At 35.2% G+C, this 20,448-nt stretch overlaps 1 protein-coding gene across 14 annotated transcripts in view; it reads right to left on the reverse strand.

The window, feature by feature from the left end:
• Positions 1–20,448, reverse strand: part of CAMK2D (calcium/calmodulin dependent protein kinase II delta) — a 314,208-nt gene that overhangs the window by 147,558 nt on the left and 146,202 nt on the right. For all 14 annotated transcript variants that reach the window (XM_024245828.3, XM_024245829.3, XM_054554383.2 and 11 more), the window contains exon 4: positions 9,812–9,866. In XM_024245828.3, coding sequence (XP_024101596.1) covers positions 9,812–9,866 — 55 coding nt within the window. The remainder of the gene's footprint in view (positions 1–9,811; positions 9,867–20,448) is intronic.

Raw genomic sequence — 20,448 nt, forward strand, 5'->3', positions numbered from 1 at the left:
AGTGCTAGGAATATACAAATAACTCTCAAAGCTTAACATGAAAATGAACAATCTAATAAAAAAATGGATGAAAAACCTGAAGAGATACCTCACCATAGAAGAATGCAGATGGTAAACGAGCATATGAGATGACGTTAATCATTGTATGTTGTTAGGAAATTTCAAATTATAACAATGGAATATCACTACACACCTATTAAAATGGCCAATATCAAGAACACTGATAACACCAAATGCTGGTGAGAATTCTTACAAAGGTAAAGCTATGGAGACAGTATGGAGCAACAGGAACTCTCATTCATTGCTGGTGTGAATGCAAAATGGTATAGCCACTTAAGAATACTGGCAGTGTTTTAGAAAACTAAATATACACTTACAACATGATTCATCAGCAGCACATTTAGGTATTTACCCAAATGAGTTGAAAACTTATGTCCATGCAAAAACCTATATATGGATGTTTATAGCAGCTTTATTCATAATTGCCAAAATTTGAAAGCAGTCTAGATGTCCGTCATTGGGTGAGTCAATAAACTCTGGTATGTCCAGACAATGAAATATTATTCAACGACAAAAGGAAATAAGCTATAAGGCCATAAAAATAAATAGAAGAAATCTAAATGTGTACAGTTGATTCTTGAACAACATGAGGGGTAGAGTACCAACCCCCCAACAGTTGAAAACCCTTGTATAACTTTTGATTCCCCACAAACTTAACTACTAATAGCCTACTGTTGACTGGAAGCCTGAAGGATAACAGAGTTGATTAACACATATTTTGTATGTTACGTGTATTATATACTGTATTCTTAAAATAAAGTAAGTTAGAGAAAAGAAAATGTTACTAAGAAAATCATAAGGAAGAGATAATAAATTTACACTCATTAAGTGAAAGTGGGTCATCATAAAGGTCTTATCCTCATCATCTTCACATTGAGAAGACTGAAGAGGAGGAGGAGGAAGAGGAGAAGTTGGTCTTGCTGTCTCAGGAATGGCAAAGGTGGAGGAAAATCCACGTATAAGTGAACCTGTGCAGTTCAAACCCATGTTGTCCCAGGGCTGACTTTATTACTAAGTGAAAGAAATCAATCTAAAAGGCTATATAGTGTATGATTCTAACTATATGATATTCTGGAAAAGGTAAAGCTATGGAGACAGTAAAAGATTAGTGGTTGCCAGAAGTTAGGGGGTAAGAAGGACAGAACAGGCAGAAGACAGAAGATTTTTAGGGCAATGCAACTATTCTGTATGATCCTACAATTGTGGTTACAGAACATTATACATTTTTAAAAACCCATACAATGTAAAACACCAAGAGTGAACCCTAGCATAAATTATGGACTCTAGGTGATAATCATGTACCAAAGTAGGTTTATACAGTAGTACAATGTACTACTATAATGTACTAATGTTGTGTGGGGATTTTGATAGTGTAGGAGGTGGTAAACTTGTAGAGATAAGGGTATATGGGAACTTTCTGTATTTCCACTCATTTTTGCTGTAAACTTAAAATTGGTCTAAAATATAAAGTTTATTAAAAGTTTAAAAAGAATTGTCAAAGTTTCAAAAAATCCTATATTCCACAATATTTTATCTAACTTCATGAAGATGAATTATAATAAATATGGGAGGTGATATAACACCAAGAAATCCAGATCTGTATTAAAAAGGGCAATAATAATAATAATTACCATTTTTATTTTAAATTGAGACAGGGTCTCGCTCTGTCAACTAGAAAGCAGTGGCATAATCTTGTCTCACTGCAGCCTTGATGAACTGGGCTCAAGTGATCCTCTCACCTCAGCCTCTCAAGTAGCTGGGACTACAGGTGCATGCCACCACACCAGCTACTTTGTAAAAATGTTTTTGTAGAGATGAGGTCTCACTATGTTGCCCAGGCTGATCTTTAAGTCCTAGGCTTAAGCAATCCTCCTGCCCCGCCTCCTGAAGTGCTGAGGTTACAAGCATGAGCCACAGAATTAATGTGATGGAATAGATATATTAAGAAGAAATCCTTATTCTCATCAAAGAATAAAAATTACCAAAGTGAACAAATAAAATAGAAATAGGCCCTCTGGAATTTATGACAATTATCCCTGAAAAAAATTCTGATATCAAATAGTATTTATCACGAAGAATCTACCTCCATCTGTAGGTTGTAACTAAAGAGTCTTCAGGAGACAAGTTTATATGTTATCCCACAGAAACTGAAAGTTTTCACGAACATAAAGGAAACATGATGCGTGGGTAGAAGGATTTAATTTGCCACTGTGGAGCACCATAATAGAGAAGTTAATCGTGTATTTTGCCTTCCACTCAGAATAGAATCAAAAGTATATGACAAAGCATCCCTTTCTATTAAAAGGACAGAATGTCATGAGCATTTAAAGTGTTCTTCCTTAAAAAATATAACAAAATCATTAATTGTTTTATTAATTTTTCAATAAAAGGAACACGATCCGGATGTGCCCTTTCATGAGAAAAAAAAAAAAAACACTAAAATTGTGTAGTATAAATACTGGAAAACCAGTATTTTTCCCACATGAGACATACTAAAATTCTAGATTCATTGGTTTTCACTATAATGAACATTAAATTTCATTTTAAAATAGCCCAGATGTTTTAATTCAAACAAAATTTCATTTTCTAAAAACAAACAAGAAATTTAGTATATTTATAGCATCAGGGTTTGCTATTTAAAATATCATGCATTTTATGTAGATTAACTGTTTCTTCTTCTTTTTTTTTTTTCATTTTTTAAGTCAGGTTCTTGCTCTGTCACCTAGAGTGCAGTGGCATGATCACAGCTCACTGCAGCCTGGAACTTCTGGGCTCAAGTGATTTTCTGCCTCAGTCACCCTAGCAGCTAGGACTACATGCATGTGCCATCACCACAGACTAATTTTTAAAACTTTTTTGTAGACAAAGAGTCTTGCTATATTGCCCAGGCTGGTCTCGAACTCCTGGGCTCAAGCAATCTCCTGTCTCAGCCTCCCAAAGCACTTGTGATTAGAGGTGTGGGCCACTGTGCCCAGCCTGCTTCTTAAATACAAATTATGATCTTGAAACAAAATTCGTAGACTCAGCTATGTTCTATAAAGTATTTTCAAAGGGATTACACTATTTAGTTCTTTTTTTTTTTTATTCCTCCCAACACCTTACTTCAGTGATTTCTAACTGGGGTAAGCTATCTCTAAACTAAGTCCATCTTTGCTTGAAGCTGTCTACACAGAACAATATCATGGCAAATGTTGTATTATACTGTAATTACTAATTTTTTTTTTGGTCTCTTGAACAAGTATTCACTCAACAAACACATAATACTGATTTTCTCTGACATACAGTTCCTGAAATAAATGTCATTAATGAAGGGTAACAAAATATGTCACTCCAAAGTATGCCACTTGTAAAAATTATTTTTTGCTGAAGGCAATTGTGAAGAAGCAGATACAGATAAAGCTCTTTGCTTTCCCTCTGTCTGCCTAAAAGCAGGACATAAATTTGTAGAGTCTTCTCTCCTGCCCTCTCTCCAGGGAAGGCAGAAGTTAGTGACAACCTAGAGCCTGAGCCTGGAGACGGCACCAGAGGAATCCGCATAAGAAACTTTACTACAACTAGCCATTATCTGCCATTAATTATCCTCATCTATTTACCTTCACACAATTTGCTGTTCCTATAGACTCAAAGTCCTTTTCCTTTGTTTCGTCTCTTCTCTAAGAATTTATTGTTCTTTTAAGATGATATATAAGCTGAAGTTCTAACCACCCCTTTGAGTTACTCATCTCTGAGTGCTTCCATGTGAACGTATTATACACAGGTTAATAAACATCTGTTTGTTTGTTTTTTTCCTTAATCTGTCTCCTGTCAGTCTAATTTGCGGAGTCCCAGCCGATGAACCTAAAATGGGTAGAGGGAAAACAATTTTTCAATGCCAACACATATGTTCAGGTGACTGCCCATGTTAAAGCCTTATTTACCATCAGCCCTAGAAATGAACTTGATCTGAGATCTGCCTTATCTGCTTAAGGCTGAAGTCTCTGCCTGAAGGCCTCTCCCTTGGGGACTACAATCTAGCTCCATTTCTCTTATCTTTCGGTAAATTCACATCTCTATAAACTTAGCCCTCCTTGTTCTCCAGAGCTGCTGAGGTGTGCCTAGAAACCATGCTAGGCACAAACCCTGGAAAGGATTATTTGAAAAAAATCAGGGCAGTTCATTATTTGCTGTAAAGATGACTTTGCTTTCATAAAAGCCTTTCCCATTCATTCCTGAGTCTATCTGCAAAAGAGACTACTAATGTCTTATTGTTAAAAATGGCTAGATATCTGAATAAAAATATATAAATTTAAAATAGCAAGAAATATGTATATTTCTTGTTATATATATATGTTTCTTGCTATTCTATTTCTTTATACGTATCTTTCTATATATATTTCCTGCTATTATATATATATATATGTAAATTTAAAATAGCAAGAAGAGGCTGGGCATGGTAGCTCACACCTGAGCACTTGGGGAGGCTGAGGAGGGAGGATAGCTTGAGACTGGAAGTTTGAGACCAGCCTGGGCAACATAGCAAGACCCCATCTCTATAATAAAATAAAATTTAAAAAGAAAAAAAAAGAAGAAAATTTTTCCATAGAATTCATGTTCTCCTTTGTTTTGATTTTTTAGAAAGTAAAAATCATTTCATTAGAAGAAGACTCAATGCACCTATAAAAATAGAACTTCCATTAGATTCTGAATAGCTAACATTCCACAGGAAATATGTACAAGCACCACACTGCCAAAACTATCATCAAAAGGAGGAACACAAGGAACATTCCTTCTTTGGGAATTCAAGCAGTTATTTTATCTCGGAACTCATTGGGTAAGTGGCTCTAATTTTCCATAAGAGTATTTCATTGACATCTTTAAGATATCAATGTATATTTCTTAACTATATTTAAAATGTGCATTTTTCTAAAGCTGCTTACTTTTCCTTTTCATAGATTATTGCTGCTATGATCATGTAATTTTGAGAAATTAGACACTTATATCTGTTTTGCTCTCTTTTCAGTCATTGAAAATGCATACTTTTAACCATTGTTTTTCAATTTTTCTAATGCTGGATGCTTTATTGGATTGTGTTTAGTTTATTAATCTCATTTACTGGTAGATCATTTTCAGGATAACTGCTAATAATGCTCCTCTTAAACTTTAAATACTAAAGAACAATTGCAAGAATTTGAGCCCTTCATTCTAGAGGCCAGAAGTTCAGTTGCCTGTTGCAGCATATTTCAAATTACTATGGTTTGTATGTAAACTTTCACCTTCTTCACTTTGGTTTCAAAGACATTAATAACCCAAACAAATATCATTGCTAAAGACATAATCCACTTTAGTTAAAAATCTTATTCTGTTTCCATGTGAACTGCTTTCTTTATGTTCTTCACCAAATATTGTCCTGAATTTCTAAAAAATGATACAAGAAAAAATAAACTGTGTGATTCTCATCATGCCCTTAATTTAATAAGGAATACAGAAGCTATAAATTTTAAAATATAGGTATAAATAACTTGATGACTGTGGAAAACTGGCAAAGTAGAAGGTTTTGACCTAACACTGAAGTGCTTCTTGCAGCAGAAGGAGATCAAAATATATCACGCCCAAATATGCCACTTTGGCATAAGGATTATTTTGAGCTAAAGCTAAGTGAGAATCAACAGATATAGAGAGAATTATCTGCCCTCCCTTATCTGCCTAAAAGCAGGGAATAAATTTCCCTTTAAGGAAGATGCTCTCCTTCCCCAACACCAGTGAGAAAGATTGACTCATCACAGAAGACAGGGAGTCGACAGCAGATGAGTTTGCAGAAACAGATCTTACTAAAATAGCCCTTATCTTCCATTAGCTCCTTCATATATTTACTAGTCACTTTTCCATAAGTCAATTCTCCATTATCTCTTGAAGCCCAAATTCTCCTAAGGGTATAAAAGCCTGAGCCTAACTGCTTCTTTGAGTTTCACTTCTTTTCTGTGAACTCCCATGCACATAAATATTAATACAAATTATATGCCTTGTCTCTTGTTAATCTCTCTCTTGTTAGTTTAATTCTCATGCCCCAGGCACTGAACCTAAAAGGATAGAAAAAAGTGTTTCCTCCCTGACCGAGCTGTGATCAAACTCACTTCAGAATGTTATTACTTAAGTAATGAGAACTCACAAAAGTGTTTTTTATTCCACCATTCATCATAGCATGAAGAACATATCTCAGTTTACAATACCATACCTTGATCTGCAAAACAAAGGAGATCTGACAAATTAAATGTATTAAGAAATAACAACATGTCTGCTGCTTAAAAAAATATGGTAGGTGTATTGCTCCCAGTAAATATAGAAAAAATAAAAATCCCTATGTTCCAATAACCTCACCTAGCCGTAAGGAACTACCACCCAGGCATGTCAGTGGAGGCTGTGGGGGGAACCTGGACTACAGCCCCCATCAGTCAGTAATAAGATGGCACCTGCTTACTCTGGTATCAGAGAAGACCTGCTAAAGAGAATAGTTAATGAAATCCAAAGTCTTATAAAATAATACCCCCAAATGTTCAGGATATAATCCAAAAATCACTCATCGTATCAAGAACCAGGAAAATCTCAATTTGGATGAGAAGATAATCAACAGGCAGCAACACCAAGATAACAATGCTGTCAGAATTATCTGATACGGATTTTTAATCAGCCATAATAAAAAAAAGCTTCAGAGAGCACTTATGAACACACTTGAAACAAACAAACAAAAGGGAATCTTGGCAAAGAAATAGAGGCTATAAAGAAGAAAAGGAAACTGCAGAAATGAAAAATATAACAGTCATAAAAAACTCAATGGATGGGCCAGGCACAGTGGCTCATGCCTGTAATCCCAGCACTTAGGGAGGCAGAGGCGGGCAGATCACGAGGTCAGGAGTTGGAGACCAGCCTGACCAACATGGTGAAACCCCGTCTCTACTAAAAATACAAAAAAATTAGCCGTTATGGTGGTGCGCGCCTGCAATCCCAGCTACTCAGGGGGCTGACATGGGAGAATCGCTTGAACCCAGGAGGCAGCGGTTGCAGTGAGCAGAGATCGCGCCACTGCACTCCAGCCTGGGTGACAGAGTGAGACTCTGTCTCCAAAAAAAAAAAAAACAGAGGAAAGAATTAGACAATCAGACTTGAAGACAGAACAATAATAAATTACCCAAACTAAACAAAAGACAACAGACTACGGGAAAACTACAACAAACAGAGCCTCAGGGACCTCTTAGACTCTAACAAAAGATCCAACATTCATGTCATCAGAGTTCCAAAAGGAAGGGAGAAAGAAGGTGGGGCTAAAAAGGTATTCAAAGAAACAATGTCCAAAAGTTCCCCAAGTTTGCCAAACAAAAATGGACACATTCAGGAGGCTAAGTGAACTCCAAATAAGTAAACTCCAAGAAATCCAAGCCAAGCAAGATACATCATAGACAAACCTAAAAACCAAAGACAATGAAAAAAAGAAACAAAAACCAAAAAATTTTAAAGCAGCCAGAGAGAACTAATACCTTATCTTTAGGGGAAAAACAATTAGAATGACAAAGATGTCTCATCAAAAACCAAGGAATCCAGAAGGAAGTGGCACAACATTGAAAGAACTCTCAACCTGGATTTTATATCTGGCAAAAATATCATTCAGGAATAAAGGGGAAATCGAGACAAGCTCAGAAAAAGGAATACTAACAATTTGTTGCTAGCATACCTATCCTAAAAGAATGGCTAAAGAAAGCTTAAGGAAAAAAAATCATAAAAGAAGGGACTCAAACATTGGAAAGGAAGAAAAAATAATGGAAAAAGTAAAAACAAGAGCTGAGAAAGGACTGAAGAGGAATCACTACTAGAACAACATAGAGCCGGATGAAACTACGGCCACATGAGCAAGCCATGGATGAACTGGGACTGTGGAGAGGAGCCTGTGCAGTAGGATTGTGCAGAAGTAGCGCTTTAGTCTCTATTCTAAATATGGCAGATATGCTTGGCTGCCTACCTGTCAGGCCTCTGAGCCCAAGCCTGCTGGTATGCATCAAGATGGCCTGGAGCAACTGAGGAACCGCAGGAGAGGTGAAAATAGCCAGGTCCTGCCTTGACTGATGACATTCCACCATTGTGATTTGTTCCTGCCCCACCCTAACCGATCAATTGACCCTGTGACATTCCTTCTCCTGGACGATGAGTATCAGAAGCTCCCCACCGAGCATCCTGTAACCCCTGTCCCCGCCTGCAAGAGAAAAATCCCCTTTGACTGTAATTTTCCACTACCCACCCAAATCCTATAAAACTGTCCCACCCCTATCTCCCTTTGCTGATTCCTTTTTCAGAATCAGTCCGCCTGCACACAGATGACTAAAAAGCGTTACTGCTCACACAAAGCCTGTTTGGTGGTCTCTTCACACGGACGCGCGTGACACTACCCAACAGATAAAACTCCCATTCTTTCTTAATAACAAAATCACAATTTAGTTCTGGACTGGGTATCACATGATTCAGAGGAGGCCAGCTCCCTCACCAGATCTACAGACTAAATTATTATTTGTCAATGCCAGTTGTAATTTCATTCCCTTAACAAATACCTGGTTTAGTGTGGGCTTGAGAAACAGTTCTAATTAAGGATTCTTGAACAGATATCTTCTGAGAGGCTCTTGAGAAAGATTTCTCCATGAATAAAAACTTACGCAATAGAATTTTGATTCCCCTTTTTCTGCCTTTGGAAGTCACTGTGATAACTGAAAATGTGGCAGTCAATTTCAGACCATAGGGGATCTCAAACATGAAGACAAACCCACATAATACTAAAAACAGACAGATGGAAAGAACGTGGTTTCTTAATGATATCATTGAAGTACTGAATTAACCAAACCTAGTATTAACCTACCTTCAAACTCATATTATGTGAAATAATTTTTTTAATCTTTCCCAAAACTCGGTGGCATCACATTAAAATGCTAGACAGTAGTCCATTATATGAATATACTATAATTATGTAGCTATTTCTCTATAATTGGATCCTTAAGTTGGTTTCTTTCTTTTCTTTTCTCCCCCGTTATAGAGGATGATGTGATGAACATCTTTCAGCATAAAATTTTAACCGAATTTAGGGTATACTTTCCATGGACTTTGTTCCGAGGAGTAAAATTACTAAGTCAAATGATACAAACATTTTTTATTCCCTTTGATGAGCACAGTAGCACCAAATTGATTTCCAGAAAGTATGTTCTTATTAAACTCCTACCAACCATATGTGTGGCCTGTTTTACTATATCCCTGCCACTATATCCCTGCCAAGAGTCATTATTTTCCCTTCATTCTTGCTGACAGCGCCTCACTTTAAAAGTCTTGATTAGTTTAGATCAATTTTGGTAATCCAAGTTTCTTCCTTGAGTCTTCTTTTTACTTTAAGACAATAAATTATACATACTCTTAAAAATCAAATGGAAAATTTTGCTTATGTCAAACATTTTTGTGCTACAAGGTAGAATTGAGAACCACTCATGACATCACAGTGGACAATGCAAAGAGAAACAACTATTTCACTTAGGTTAAGGTTAATTCAAATTAAGGTTAAATTAAATTTTAAATAAAACAATGCTGAGTAGTATCCTCTTTTCAAAAGAATTAGAGTTGAATGTTACTTGAAGAACATTAAAAAATATTGTAGCAGTCAGTAATTTGGACTGTACAATGAGAAAAATCATTAATTCAAAACGGTCCTAAATTAGATGGCAAAAATAATGAATACAGAGTATATACTTACAAATCAAACACCAAGTAGTGAAAGCCCTCTTCTGATATGCTATCATGAAGTCGCACTAGAAAAAAATAAGAGAAGAAAAACTGTGTTATATCTATTCCAATGATCAACGTTAAACCCCACTTCACATGGACATATGTCTCCTAGCTAGAAATGTTGGCATTACATTTTATTTTAGCCTTTGATACGTCCGTATCTTTTACAACATAGCTTGGGTTCAGATAGACCTAAGGTTTGGGTTCTGGTTCTAAAAATTGGTAACTATGTGATCTTCAAAAAAAACTGCTTAACTTGTAATTGATATTAGTACCTATGCTTTATAAAATGGTTGAGATTAAATGAGATAAAAATCCACAAATTTTCAGGTGAATACTAAACAAATGTTAAGGATCATTATAATATATATCCATATACTCAAAGTTACCAGGTTCTGGCAATTCTTTCACTTCCTTGCCATTCCCTTTGCTATCACCTTAGTCCAAGTCTTCACCAACTCATGCTTGGTCACTACAATAGACAGTAATAGGAATGATTCCAAGTCTAGGAAATGGTTTCCCTGTGTTCTCCCTTTTGTCCAAGAAGTTCTAGGTGGCACTCCCTGGCCAACCTGGCAAAACACAGTTTTTGTTATGTTACTTATTTACTCAGGTCACCCAAATCCATTTACCAAGTCATTAGACCAAAATGTACAGCTTGAACTTTTGCTAAAATAATTTACTAATTTCTCAAATTAATGCCACTTTAAAATTTTCAATGAGCTAGACTTTAACTGACAACTCTAAACTAAATCACACATGTAGAACTACATACTGCTGTATCTGCTATTTATTTGTTCATAAGTCCCACACCTTGTCCCAATTATCCTTCATAGATAGTGAATTCTTTTTTTTTTTTTTTGCTTATTTATTTTTATTTTTTTACTTTTATTTTAACTTCAGGTGTACATGTGCAGGTCTGCCATATAAGTAAACTCATGTCATGGGGGGTTGATGTACACATTATTTTGTCCCCCAGGTACCAAGCCTAGTACCCAATAGTTATTCTTTCTGCTCCTCTCCCTTCTCCCACCTTCCAACCTCTGGTAGCCCCAGTGAATTTTTCCTATGTATCCAAATCACTTGAAGTGGTGGCTTGATCTTCACTGGGAGCAAAAGAAGGCAGGGAAAGCAATAAAGTTTAAGGACACAACTGCTTTTACAAAAGTCACCACAAAATAATAATGATTTTCTACTACAACCTGTTATGTTTCCCATGCACTGATGACCACCACATGGAAAATGCGAATTTATAAGAACATTTAGGTTATCATACAAACTAAAATTATTTATACAAGGAGACTGTAGTACTCATTCAATCCCCAAGCTCATAGACTTAACATAATCTCTGTGCTTTATCATCTAATTCCATCCCCTTTGGATCTCATTCCTGGCCTCCTATTAAAATATTTTCTGAATTCCTCTCTAGATAGATTATAGTTTGTAAAATATGAATTTTCTATTGTTATTAACATGAGGAGGAGGCCTATACTGTAGGCGACTGGGAATGCAGCCAGCAGTTCAGTCTTAAACCCTCTACTTAGCTCTTGAGTGCATGAAATGTAAGCACACTGCAGTCCCCCCTGCCCTGCCACGCTTATCTTACTTGTCACAGTTTCACCCTTGAGGTCATTCATGCAGCATATTTTATCTTTATTTACTACCTTTAATACCTTTCCCTTCTTCAGTATATAGTCTCATCACCAATACTGCCAAACAGGAACCATATTTTATAAGTCTTGCATCCCACACAGGGATCTCGCACATAGTAGATGGTCTTTCATCAAATTGTTTTTGAGCATTTACTGTAGAAGGTTTTGGGATGGAAATTTTCACCAAAGATAGCTATATATATGTTATATATACACATAACACACACACACACACACACATACACAAACACACACACACACACGTATATAAATAAAATAAAATGATGGCTACATAAGCAATTCTTCTATCACTTTAATGGTGTGAAAGGTATTCTTCACGTTGCCAATATCAGAGATGCCTGCTAGCTTTGCTTAAACTTATGCTGCTGAAGAATATAAAGAGTTTGGTTTGATGGTGCATCTTCTAATGACCATTTAGTACAGTAAAGAAAGCTGGGCCATGGACGATAGCTCACTGGCTTCTTGAATGACACAGTTTCAGAGATATCTCACTTAGCAGTTATAATACAGTATGTATTCAAATGAACTTAAATAATGGCATGGCTTCTTAAAGAACTCATACAATTATTCTGGAAAATAAGATGGGTTCCCATGTTATCAAAGTTAAACTGAAAAGTAAAGTCTACAATGTGACCGGGAGGAAATCACCATTACTTTCTTCCATTGTCTGAAGGTAAAAGCCTTAGGTGCAGGTGGGATCTTAGGTGTCCAGATGAAAGAGGTGTACAGCTGAACAGAGGAGAATATTTCAGGTACAACTGGAGAAGTAGCAATAATTTCCGTCTATCCTGGGAATAACATATTCTTAGAATTATTTCCATTCGCTTATTAATACTAATTAATACTAAATATCATCATTCAGAAATTAATTATTTTTTGAACAAGTCAGGAGTTGTTCACATGGAAACATGATAATCAAACACATGATACAAGAGCACTTAACCAGCTAACATGTGATAAGGGTTTGAGACAAATCATTCAGCCAAGTTTACTTCTTTTGCATCACATAATTCCAAAATAATCTCCAATATGTCTAACCAGCCATTTGACCACGTGAGATTATGAATAAATGTGCTATTCATATCACATATTCAGCATCATATTTACTTGGGATTAATATATACATATTTCCTTCCTTCCTTTATTCCTTCCTTCCTATGTCCCTCCCTACTTCCTTCCACTCTCTTATTTTAAATAATGAACCGATAAAACAGAATTACATGAAATTGTCATGATTTTCACTTACTGTATTAACAAAAGTAGATACTATAGTCTTCACAGAGACATTCCCCATGTTCACAATTACTGTGAGGATGGGTTTGTTTCCTTTAAAAATGTTTAACTCTTCAACTATTATTCTCAGAGTTGATGGTATGTCTAAACCGTCTGGAAGATAGTGTTTTAGTTGTAGACATCATCTATTTCTCTTCAAGCCTTTTCTATTGGTCAAAAGTATCCTTCATTTTCTATTCTTTTTTTCCTTTCTAACAGTTTCTCAAGGATTGAAAATCATGTTTACTTTTACAAAATGTTACATTAATTATTCCCTATAAATAACTGTCAATTCATTTTCACACCAAAGGAATAACACAACATTCTGTTCATCACAGCTGTTAGCTCAAGACTGACGGCATGGCCGGCCTTGACAGCACTGCAGATGCTGCATTTTGAAGCATACTGTACCTCGTTCTTTCTATGACTGCTCTGTTATTGCCATAAGCTGCACATATGAGTGGATGCAATGAGCCTAATTACAGTTGTCCCTGTGACATTTTTAGAGAGAAATTTTAAAAAAGAGAATGAGAAAAACATTTGAGAAAACAGGTTATAATACATTTTGGCAGTCATTCTTTTTGAAGTTTGCTCAAAGGTAAAATTACGTGTATGAATAAATGAATTTTCACAACCTGAAACAGCACAACAGTTCTCATCAAATTTTAAATTTTGGAACTTTAAGTATGGAATTTATAAGGGGGATAAAAGTGCTTCTGAGGCTAAAAATAGTTCCAAAGGTTAGCTGACCCATGGCCTAGTTATTTTCCTTTCTCTCCTGCATGTATTATCACATTTGAATGATTGCAGGATCGCTGCTTTCTTTTCTTGTCCTGTGTTCTTGCATTATTTCATTGCAGTTTCTAGCTAAATATTAGCTCCATAAAGAAGGGGTCAAATAGACCATGGTCCTTGTATGATGTGAGAAATTTTAATTAAATATGATAGAAGTTTTCTATTTAATTCCTCATTTCACTTAAGGGGTTAAAAGATATAATAAAACTTATGTTCTTACTGTCAGGCACAATGCAAATAATTTTTTCAAGAGTTATATTATTTAATATATGCAAGCACCACAAGGACATTTTGCCATAAGCTTTTACAAATGAATGTTCACAGGCTTAGAGGTATGGAGGAAACTTCCAGGTTAACAGCAAGTAATTGGCCTGGCTAGGACCAAAATGTAGAGTTGGATGATTCCAAAGACCTTGTTCTTACTGAGAATACTACATGGGCTCCCTAAAACCTTTCTGTCAACAAACTACTTGCCAAATACCTGGTGGGATATGAACTGGTTTGTCAGGGTAAAATAATATTTTAAAAAAAATTCAAAAGAGAAGAAATAAAAAAATTATTATGGTGACTAGAGAAAGTAGTAACAAGTAAGTAACAGACAATTTCCACAGAAAAAGAAAACCATTTTGACTGTAGGTTTAAAATGTGATGCTATAATTTTGAGGGTACAGAGGTAGCTAGATGACGTCTAGGATATGAAGCCACATTTGTCTCTCTATACACTTCCTAAAGCCCCAGAAAATTGTTATTTTTCCACTTCAAATTAGGAATATGAGAATTGCCAGTGACTCAGCTGTTTTATCTGATAGAACATGTAATGTACCAAAAATGCTAGCAAGTTGAAGAATCTGAAAGCTTACCCAACATACAAAATATCATAAATTTAAATTATTTTCATTTCCAAAAATTAACTTTCACATCATGGACATTATGATAACATGGACAAAAAGGTGTGTATGTGTGTGTGTGCGCGCGAGAGAGAGAGAGAGAGAGGAAGTGGAAATGAATGGGCAAGGGAGAAGAGGGAAAAGAGTAGGAAAATTAAACTCCAAGTAGAAGCTGTGTCAACAGTGATTTGGTACATCTTATCCATTTTGATGACACATGTTAGAAACACTTCTGTCAAAAGAAAAGGAATATATTATTTTATTGAGACTTAATATCTTTCATAAAAGGCTGACAGGATACAAGTCAATGTTTTCTATTTCAGTACTACTTCCTTCCTCCTCCATTTCTTAACAGTACCCCCCACACAAAATAAAACCAAGGTTGTTAATTATAATTTTATGAAATTATTTATATAAAATATTATTTGGTTCAAATTATACTGATTCTTACTCTGCCATACAACCCAAACTCACTATCTGTTGCTCTTCACTAAAATTTATTATGGAGATGAGGCAGTCAATTACATTGGTGGACCCCAGTGGACTATGTCTATCATTACTCATGTCCTTGTGCAGTCCCCTCCCACATTACCTCTGGGCTTGGCTATGTGATTTGCTTTGAGTGAGTAGTATGTGTGATGCAAGCAAAACCTTAATAAGTTTTCTACATTGGAGCTGTAATCTTGGAAACCACTTACTGTGCTAAAAGAAAAGATTAGGTTAGATTGGAAGACAAGAGGCCACATGAAGAGAAACCTCTGAGGATGAGATAATTTTGATATTCTATTACTAGCAGAACTCATAGCTAAACGAAACTGCATGAATGACCTCAGCTACACCATGTGAGTAGAGCACCCATCTGACTGAATCCAGTCAACTCATAGAATTATCACAAATAATAAACTGATGTTATTTTAAGCCATTAAATCTGGGATGGGGATTGTTACCTAACAATAGATAAATAAACAGAAAAGACTTAATCTGAAATGTGTGGTTGACCACATTGTCCTCTAAATAAGTTTTTCAATATCATAAGCAAATTTAGCAGAAAAAAAGAATGAGTCTGTCCTCAGAAAGTAAGAAAGAATTAGTAAAAATTCTAAAACTGAGCATGGTAGGGCAATGCTGCCAATATTATCATGATACTAATAGAGTAATTCATACAGAACAGATTGTATTATATCCTCATAATCATTGTTTGTCAGCTCTGAGTAATAGTCCTGGTTATTAATGAGGCAGAATTTGCATTTTTAGCTTTGCTGTGTTGCAAAGATTGAGGTAGTTGGATTTGGTTCACATACTGGGATGCAAAAATGGCAGCTTGTAAGTCAGATCCTTTTTATATTCCCATCAGTAGTTAATTATAATTCACAGCTAAAACAAGCACTAGCCAAGTTGGGCCACCCAACACACCAAGTCTACCCCAAAAGAGGGAAGCCAACATTAAATTCATTTGTAAATTAAAAATAATAAATATATACATATATTTATTAATTTTATATCTATATACACTTTTTTCAATATTACATTAAAAATGTAAAAACACACACATACTAGTATTAGAACATTTTAACAGTCAAATTACACCACTCTGGAGAGAAATTTCAGCTCAACCATTATTCTTCTGGCTTTATTTATGACAAAGCTGCTCATTTCTGGAGAGAAAACTTTTCAAATAGAAAACACAAAAGCACTCAAAACTAAGTTCAAAATCAAACTAACACTTCTAGAAAAGTGAAGCCAAATCCCTCTATGTGGTTTTTTAAAAAGTATTTCCTATAACACAAGTAATACAGTTAACAAAACGACACCATTTGAATTTTTATTTTCCCAGTATAAAATATATTAACTTGAGTACATTAGAAAAAATACATGCTGTTTTTTTTTGGAATAGAGATGTTCATTTTTAAAACACTGAATAGAAATATAGACAGATATAGATACATATTAATTTTTATGTTGTTATTAAGGTCAAGAGTCCTATATAGCATTTATACTTTGTCTTTTTTTACTTGTTTTAACATGAAACTTTAACATTTGAGCATAAAAAATTGGGAGTTTGATTAGCTGGCTAAGGCATACAAATGAACTGGTCAGGCTTAGAAGCCACAATCTGTTCTAATTTTAGCTATTTGAACACATAAAGTTACATAAGGGATATGTATTTTTGAAAAACTATTTAGCAATATGCCCCATTTATAAATGCCAAATAAGTAATTATTCATTACTCAAAAGTTAAAATTAATTTCTATATCAGAAATTGAAAAATTATAGTAAAATTTCAGATATTCTTCCTGTAATGACAAAAAAATCTACCTTGTAAACTTAATATCAACTAACATTAAATTATATTTCAAAGCAATTCACTGCTTACACTTAAGAATAGGAATGACTATTAATTAACTACTTTTTAAAATAATCAAATGTAATTATTATATGAAAACTTCATAGGGAATGCCATTCATATTACTTTAAAAACTATTCTAAAAGTACACAAAGAAAGTTACTGGATCCCAAGACAAGTCCTGAAAGTCAAAGCATATCGACTCTGGTGACTATGGTCTCCATCCTTATTCCCAAATCCTCACCCCACTCCTGATTCAAGATTAAAAGCCAAGTTTAGATTATCTTCAATATCTACAGAATCAGATTAGTATAATAGCATTCAGTACTGACTAGAAGAAATCATTATGCCTTTTATAAGCCAGCACTAATTAGAAGCCTAGATAATCCAGCTGGGTTTCTGATGGGTCAAAATAGTTATTACCTGGGAGAATTTCAACCTGGGAAGAAATTAGAAAGTGGGAGATACGATCAGTAACTGTTGACTGTATGGGTATCAGCCACATCTATCACATGACACTACAAACAGCATGAAAGAACAATCAGTTCTTTTGCTTGAAAGAAAAAAGTCATCAATGGCTAAATATAGAAGCTCAGAGAAGACTAAAACAATATAAAAGTAAATAGGTAATTCATGTAATACTCTGTCCTGCTCATTTTTAATAAAAACATAAATTTAAGGGGAAAGTAAATAATAGATTTAGTAATATCTGGAAAAATTCTTTGTTTTCTTTGAAAAATAATCTGAGATTATCTTCTTGTATATTTTAATTGAATAATTCCATTCTGCTTATTTTGTTTTCTAAAAAGGTAATTTCATTTCTTGGAAAAGTTGATACTCAAGAGTATTGAAACAATACTCATTTATATAGAAAAATCTTCCTTCCTTCTTTAAATTTTGCATTAATATCATTTGTTTATGAATGTTGATCGGTGATTCCAACTTTCCTTTCTTCTTGCCTTATGTTTTTGTTATTCTATCTTCCACTATGTATTGCAAGTTAGTCAGTGATCTCTCATCAATATCCTTAGCCATTACGAATATTTAAAAAGGGCCGGGTGCAGTGGCTCACGCCTGTAATCCCAGTATTTTGGGAGGCTGAGGCAGGCGGATCACTTGAGGTCAGGAGTTTGAGACCAGCCTGGGCAACATGGTGAGACCCTATCTCTATTACAAAAAATTAGCTGGGTGTGGTAACGCATGCCTGTAGTCCCAGCTACTCATGAGGCTGAGGCAGGAGAATCGCTTGAACCAGGGTGGCAGAGGTTGTGGTGAGCTGAGAAATCGCCCCTGTACTCCAGACTGAGCAACAGAGTGATATCCTGTCTTAAAAAAAAAAAAAATCAAAAAAGAAGAGAGACATCTGTCTTGGTCTATCTTACTGTACTCTCTGAACCTTATCAGAAATTTTGATGAGTATGGGAGAAGTAAGGGAAGACAGACAATATATGGAAAAGCAAAGGTATTCCTGAGAAGGCGCATCCCTTGCTGATGAAGAGTTGTTACTTCTGTAAGGAAAAATAGAACAATTTTTTTTTGTTCTTAATTTGAAATGGGGTCTTGCTATGTTGCTGAGGCTGGCCTCCTGAATGCCTGGTTCAAGCAATCCTCCTACCTCAGCCTCCAGAATAGCTGGGATTATACAAACACTACCATTCCTGGCTAGAAGAAACAATTTTTAAAGAAGATAAAAAATAACAAGAATAAAATCAAACATGCTGAAGTATATTTCACATTAAAGGTAACTATTGCTTTGTGAAACTTTTGCTTGGGTCATACACACACATACACACACACACCACACACAGACACACACATATATATATAAAATATACACTGGGCCATGATATAAAACATTTTTTATACTCTAGGTCACAGTAATACTTGATAAGCACTGGATTAGATGATCCTTTAAGAAGATCCTATAAGATCCTTTCTAAGTTTTTACATTTCTACATTCCTGGATGATTATAGCTAATAAATAGTATAGGAAATAAACAATACAGTTATTACCAATACAAAGCTGAATATGATTCTCTAAGTGTAAGAGTTTTCTCTCTTCAACACTCTCGAGTTAAAGTTTAAAACATACTTCATTTTATTTTGGAATTGTTTTTAATGAATAACTAGAGAGAAAACATAGAACATTTATCTTGCCAAATCAAAAATATGCTCTTCAAAAAATTAACTGAGCAGATGAGCTGCTTTTATAACACTAGCCCCTGGAGAATAGTAAATGGAAAATCTTATTAGATCATCTTCTCTTTGTAACTTACTACCATATTATCTTAACACTTGCAACTGTATTTTCCCTAGAGACTCACTAGCCCAAATGCTCTCATCTTTCAATTCCTTTTTTTGAAAATTCATTTACTGCATTTTTCCAAAGTTGATATGTCCTATAAGCAGGAAATCTGTGAGTTTAAAATCCTAATACATGTTAAGACATGCAATGTAACTGGCTTGTAGACATATTGTACTATACTATTATATTATCCAATAACATTTGCCTCTATATATCTATTTTTAGGATGAAAACACTTAAAATATCAGTTTATTTCTCCTGGATAATATACGCAAAAGAAGTATATGAAAAATACATTCTGTAATCTTAGGCTCACAATCTGGGAAAAACATGAGAGTTATTTATGAACTTGCTCATGAATTAGATGCCATTGGAATAATGAAGAATACTAGTAAATATAGCTGCAGGCACCAGTCTGCATCTATCAGGCACCTAATATATTTTTATCTAAGCCTTTGAGAGAACAGTTAGTTCAGCCTAGGTCAATGATGTTTCTAAAGTAAAGAATAATTATCTATTTATCATGAAATCAAGGAAGTTATAATGAATGTCAGACATCTCAAATGTGTGGTGCATTTGCTTGTTTCACTTATCTCATAGACATCTCAAACCAAACAAGCTCAAAGAACTCGTGATCGTCCCCCTAAAACCTGCTTCATCCATGGTCTTCCATCTTTCCAGTTGCTCATAAAAACCCCAAGGTAATTCTTGACCCTTTCTGTGAAAGCAAAATCTAATCTGAGAGCAAATCCTTCTAAATATAATAGGGTGAGATGGAATATACATACATATATAGAGAAAATCTGACCACTTTTCATCTCCTCTACTGTTACAAGCCTGATCTATGGCAAGTCCAGTAGCCTCCTATCTCATTTCTGTGTTTCTACCCTGCCCTCTCACTGTCTTTACCATAGCAGCCAGAACGATCCTGTTAAAACTTAAATCTGATTATTGTCCTTAGGTTCAGAACCCTCCAATGGCTCTGCACTTACTGTCTCTGAGTAAGAGCCGAAATTCCATTCATGGCCTAAAAGGTCCCTCGCTCGCCTACCCTCATTATCCCCCTAACCTCTCCTACTACTTGTCCCTGGCCCACTGCACTCCAACTTCACTGGCATCCTTGCTGCTTCTGGAGAACTCCAGGCAAGCTCCTGTCTCAGAGCCTTTGCACTTGATGTTTCCTCTGCCTGGAATTATTTCCCCTGATATTCACATGGCTCATGGCCTCATCTATTTTAAGTCCCTAAGCAGCTTTCCAGAGTATTCATTTTTGTAAATAAAGATTTTTTTTTTTGGAACATAGCCACGTCAATGTGTTAATGTATTATC

This window comes from Pongo abelii, chromosome 3 (genome assembly GCF_028885655.2).
Source record: "Pongo abelii isolate AG06213 chromosome 3, NHGRI_mPonAbe1-v2.0_pri, whole genome shotgun sequence".
In the NCBI taxonomy this organism is placed as follows: domain Eukaryota; kingdom Metazoa; phylum Chordata; class Mammalia; order Primates; family Hominidae; genus Pongo; species Pongo abelii.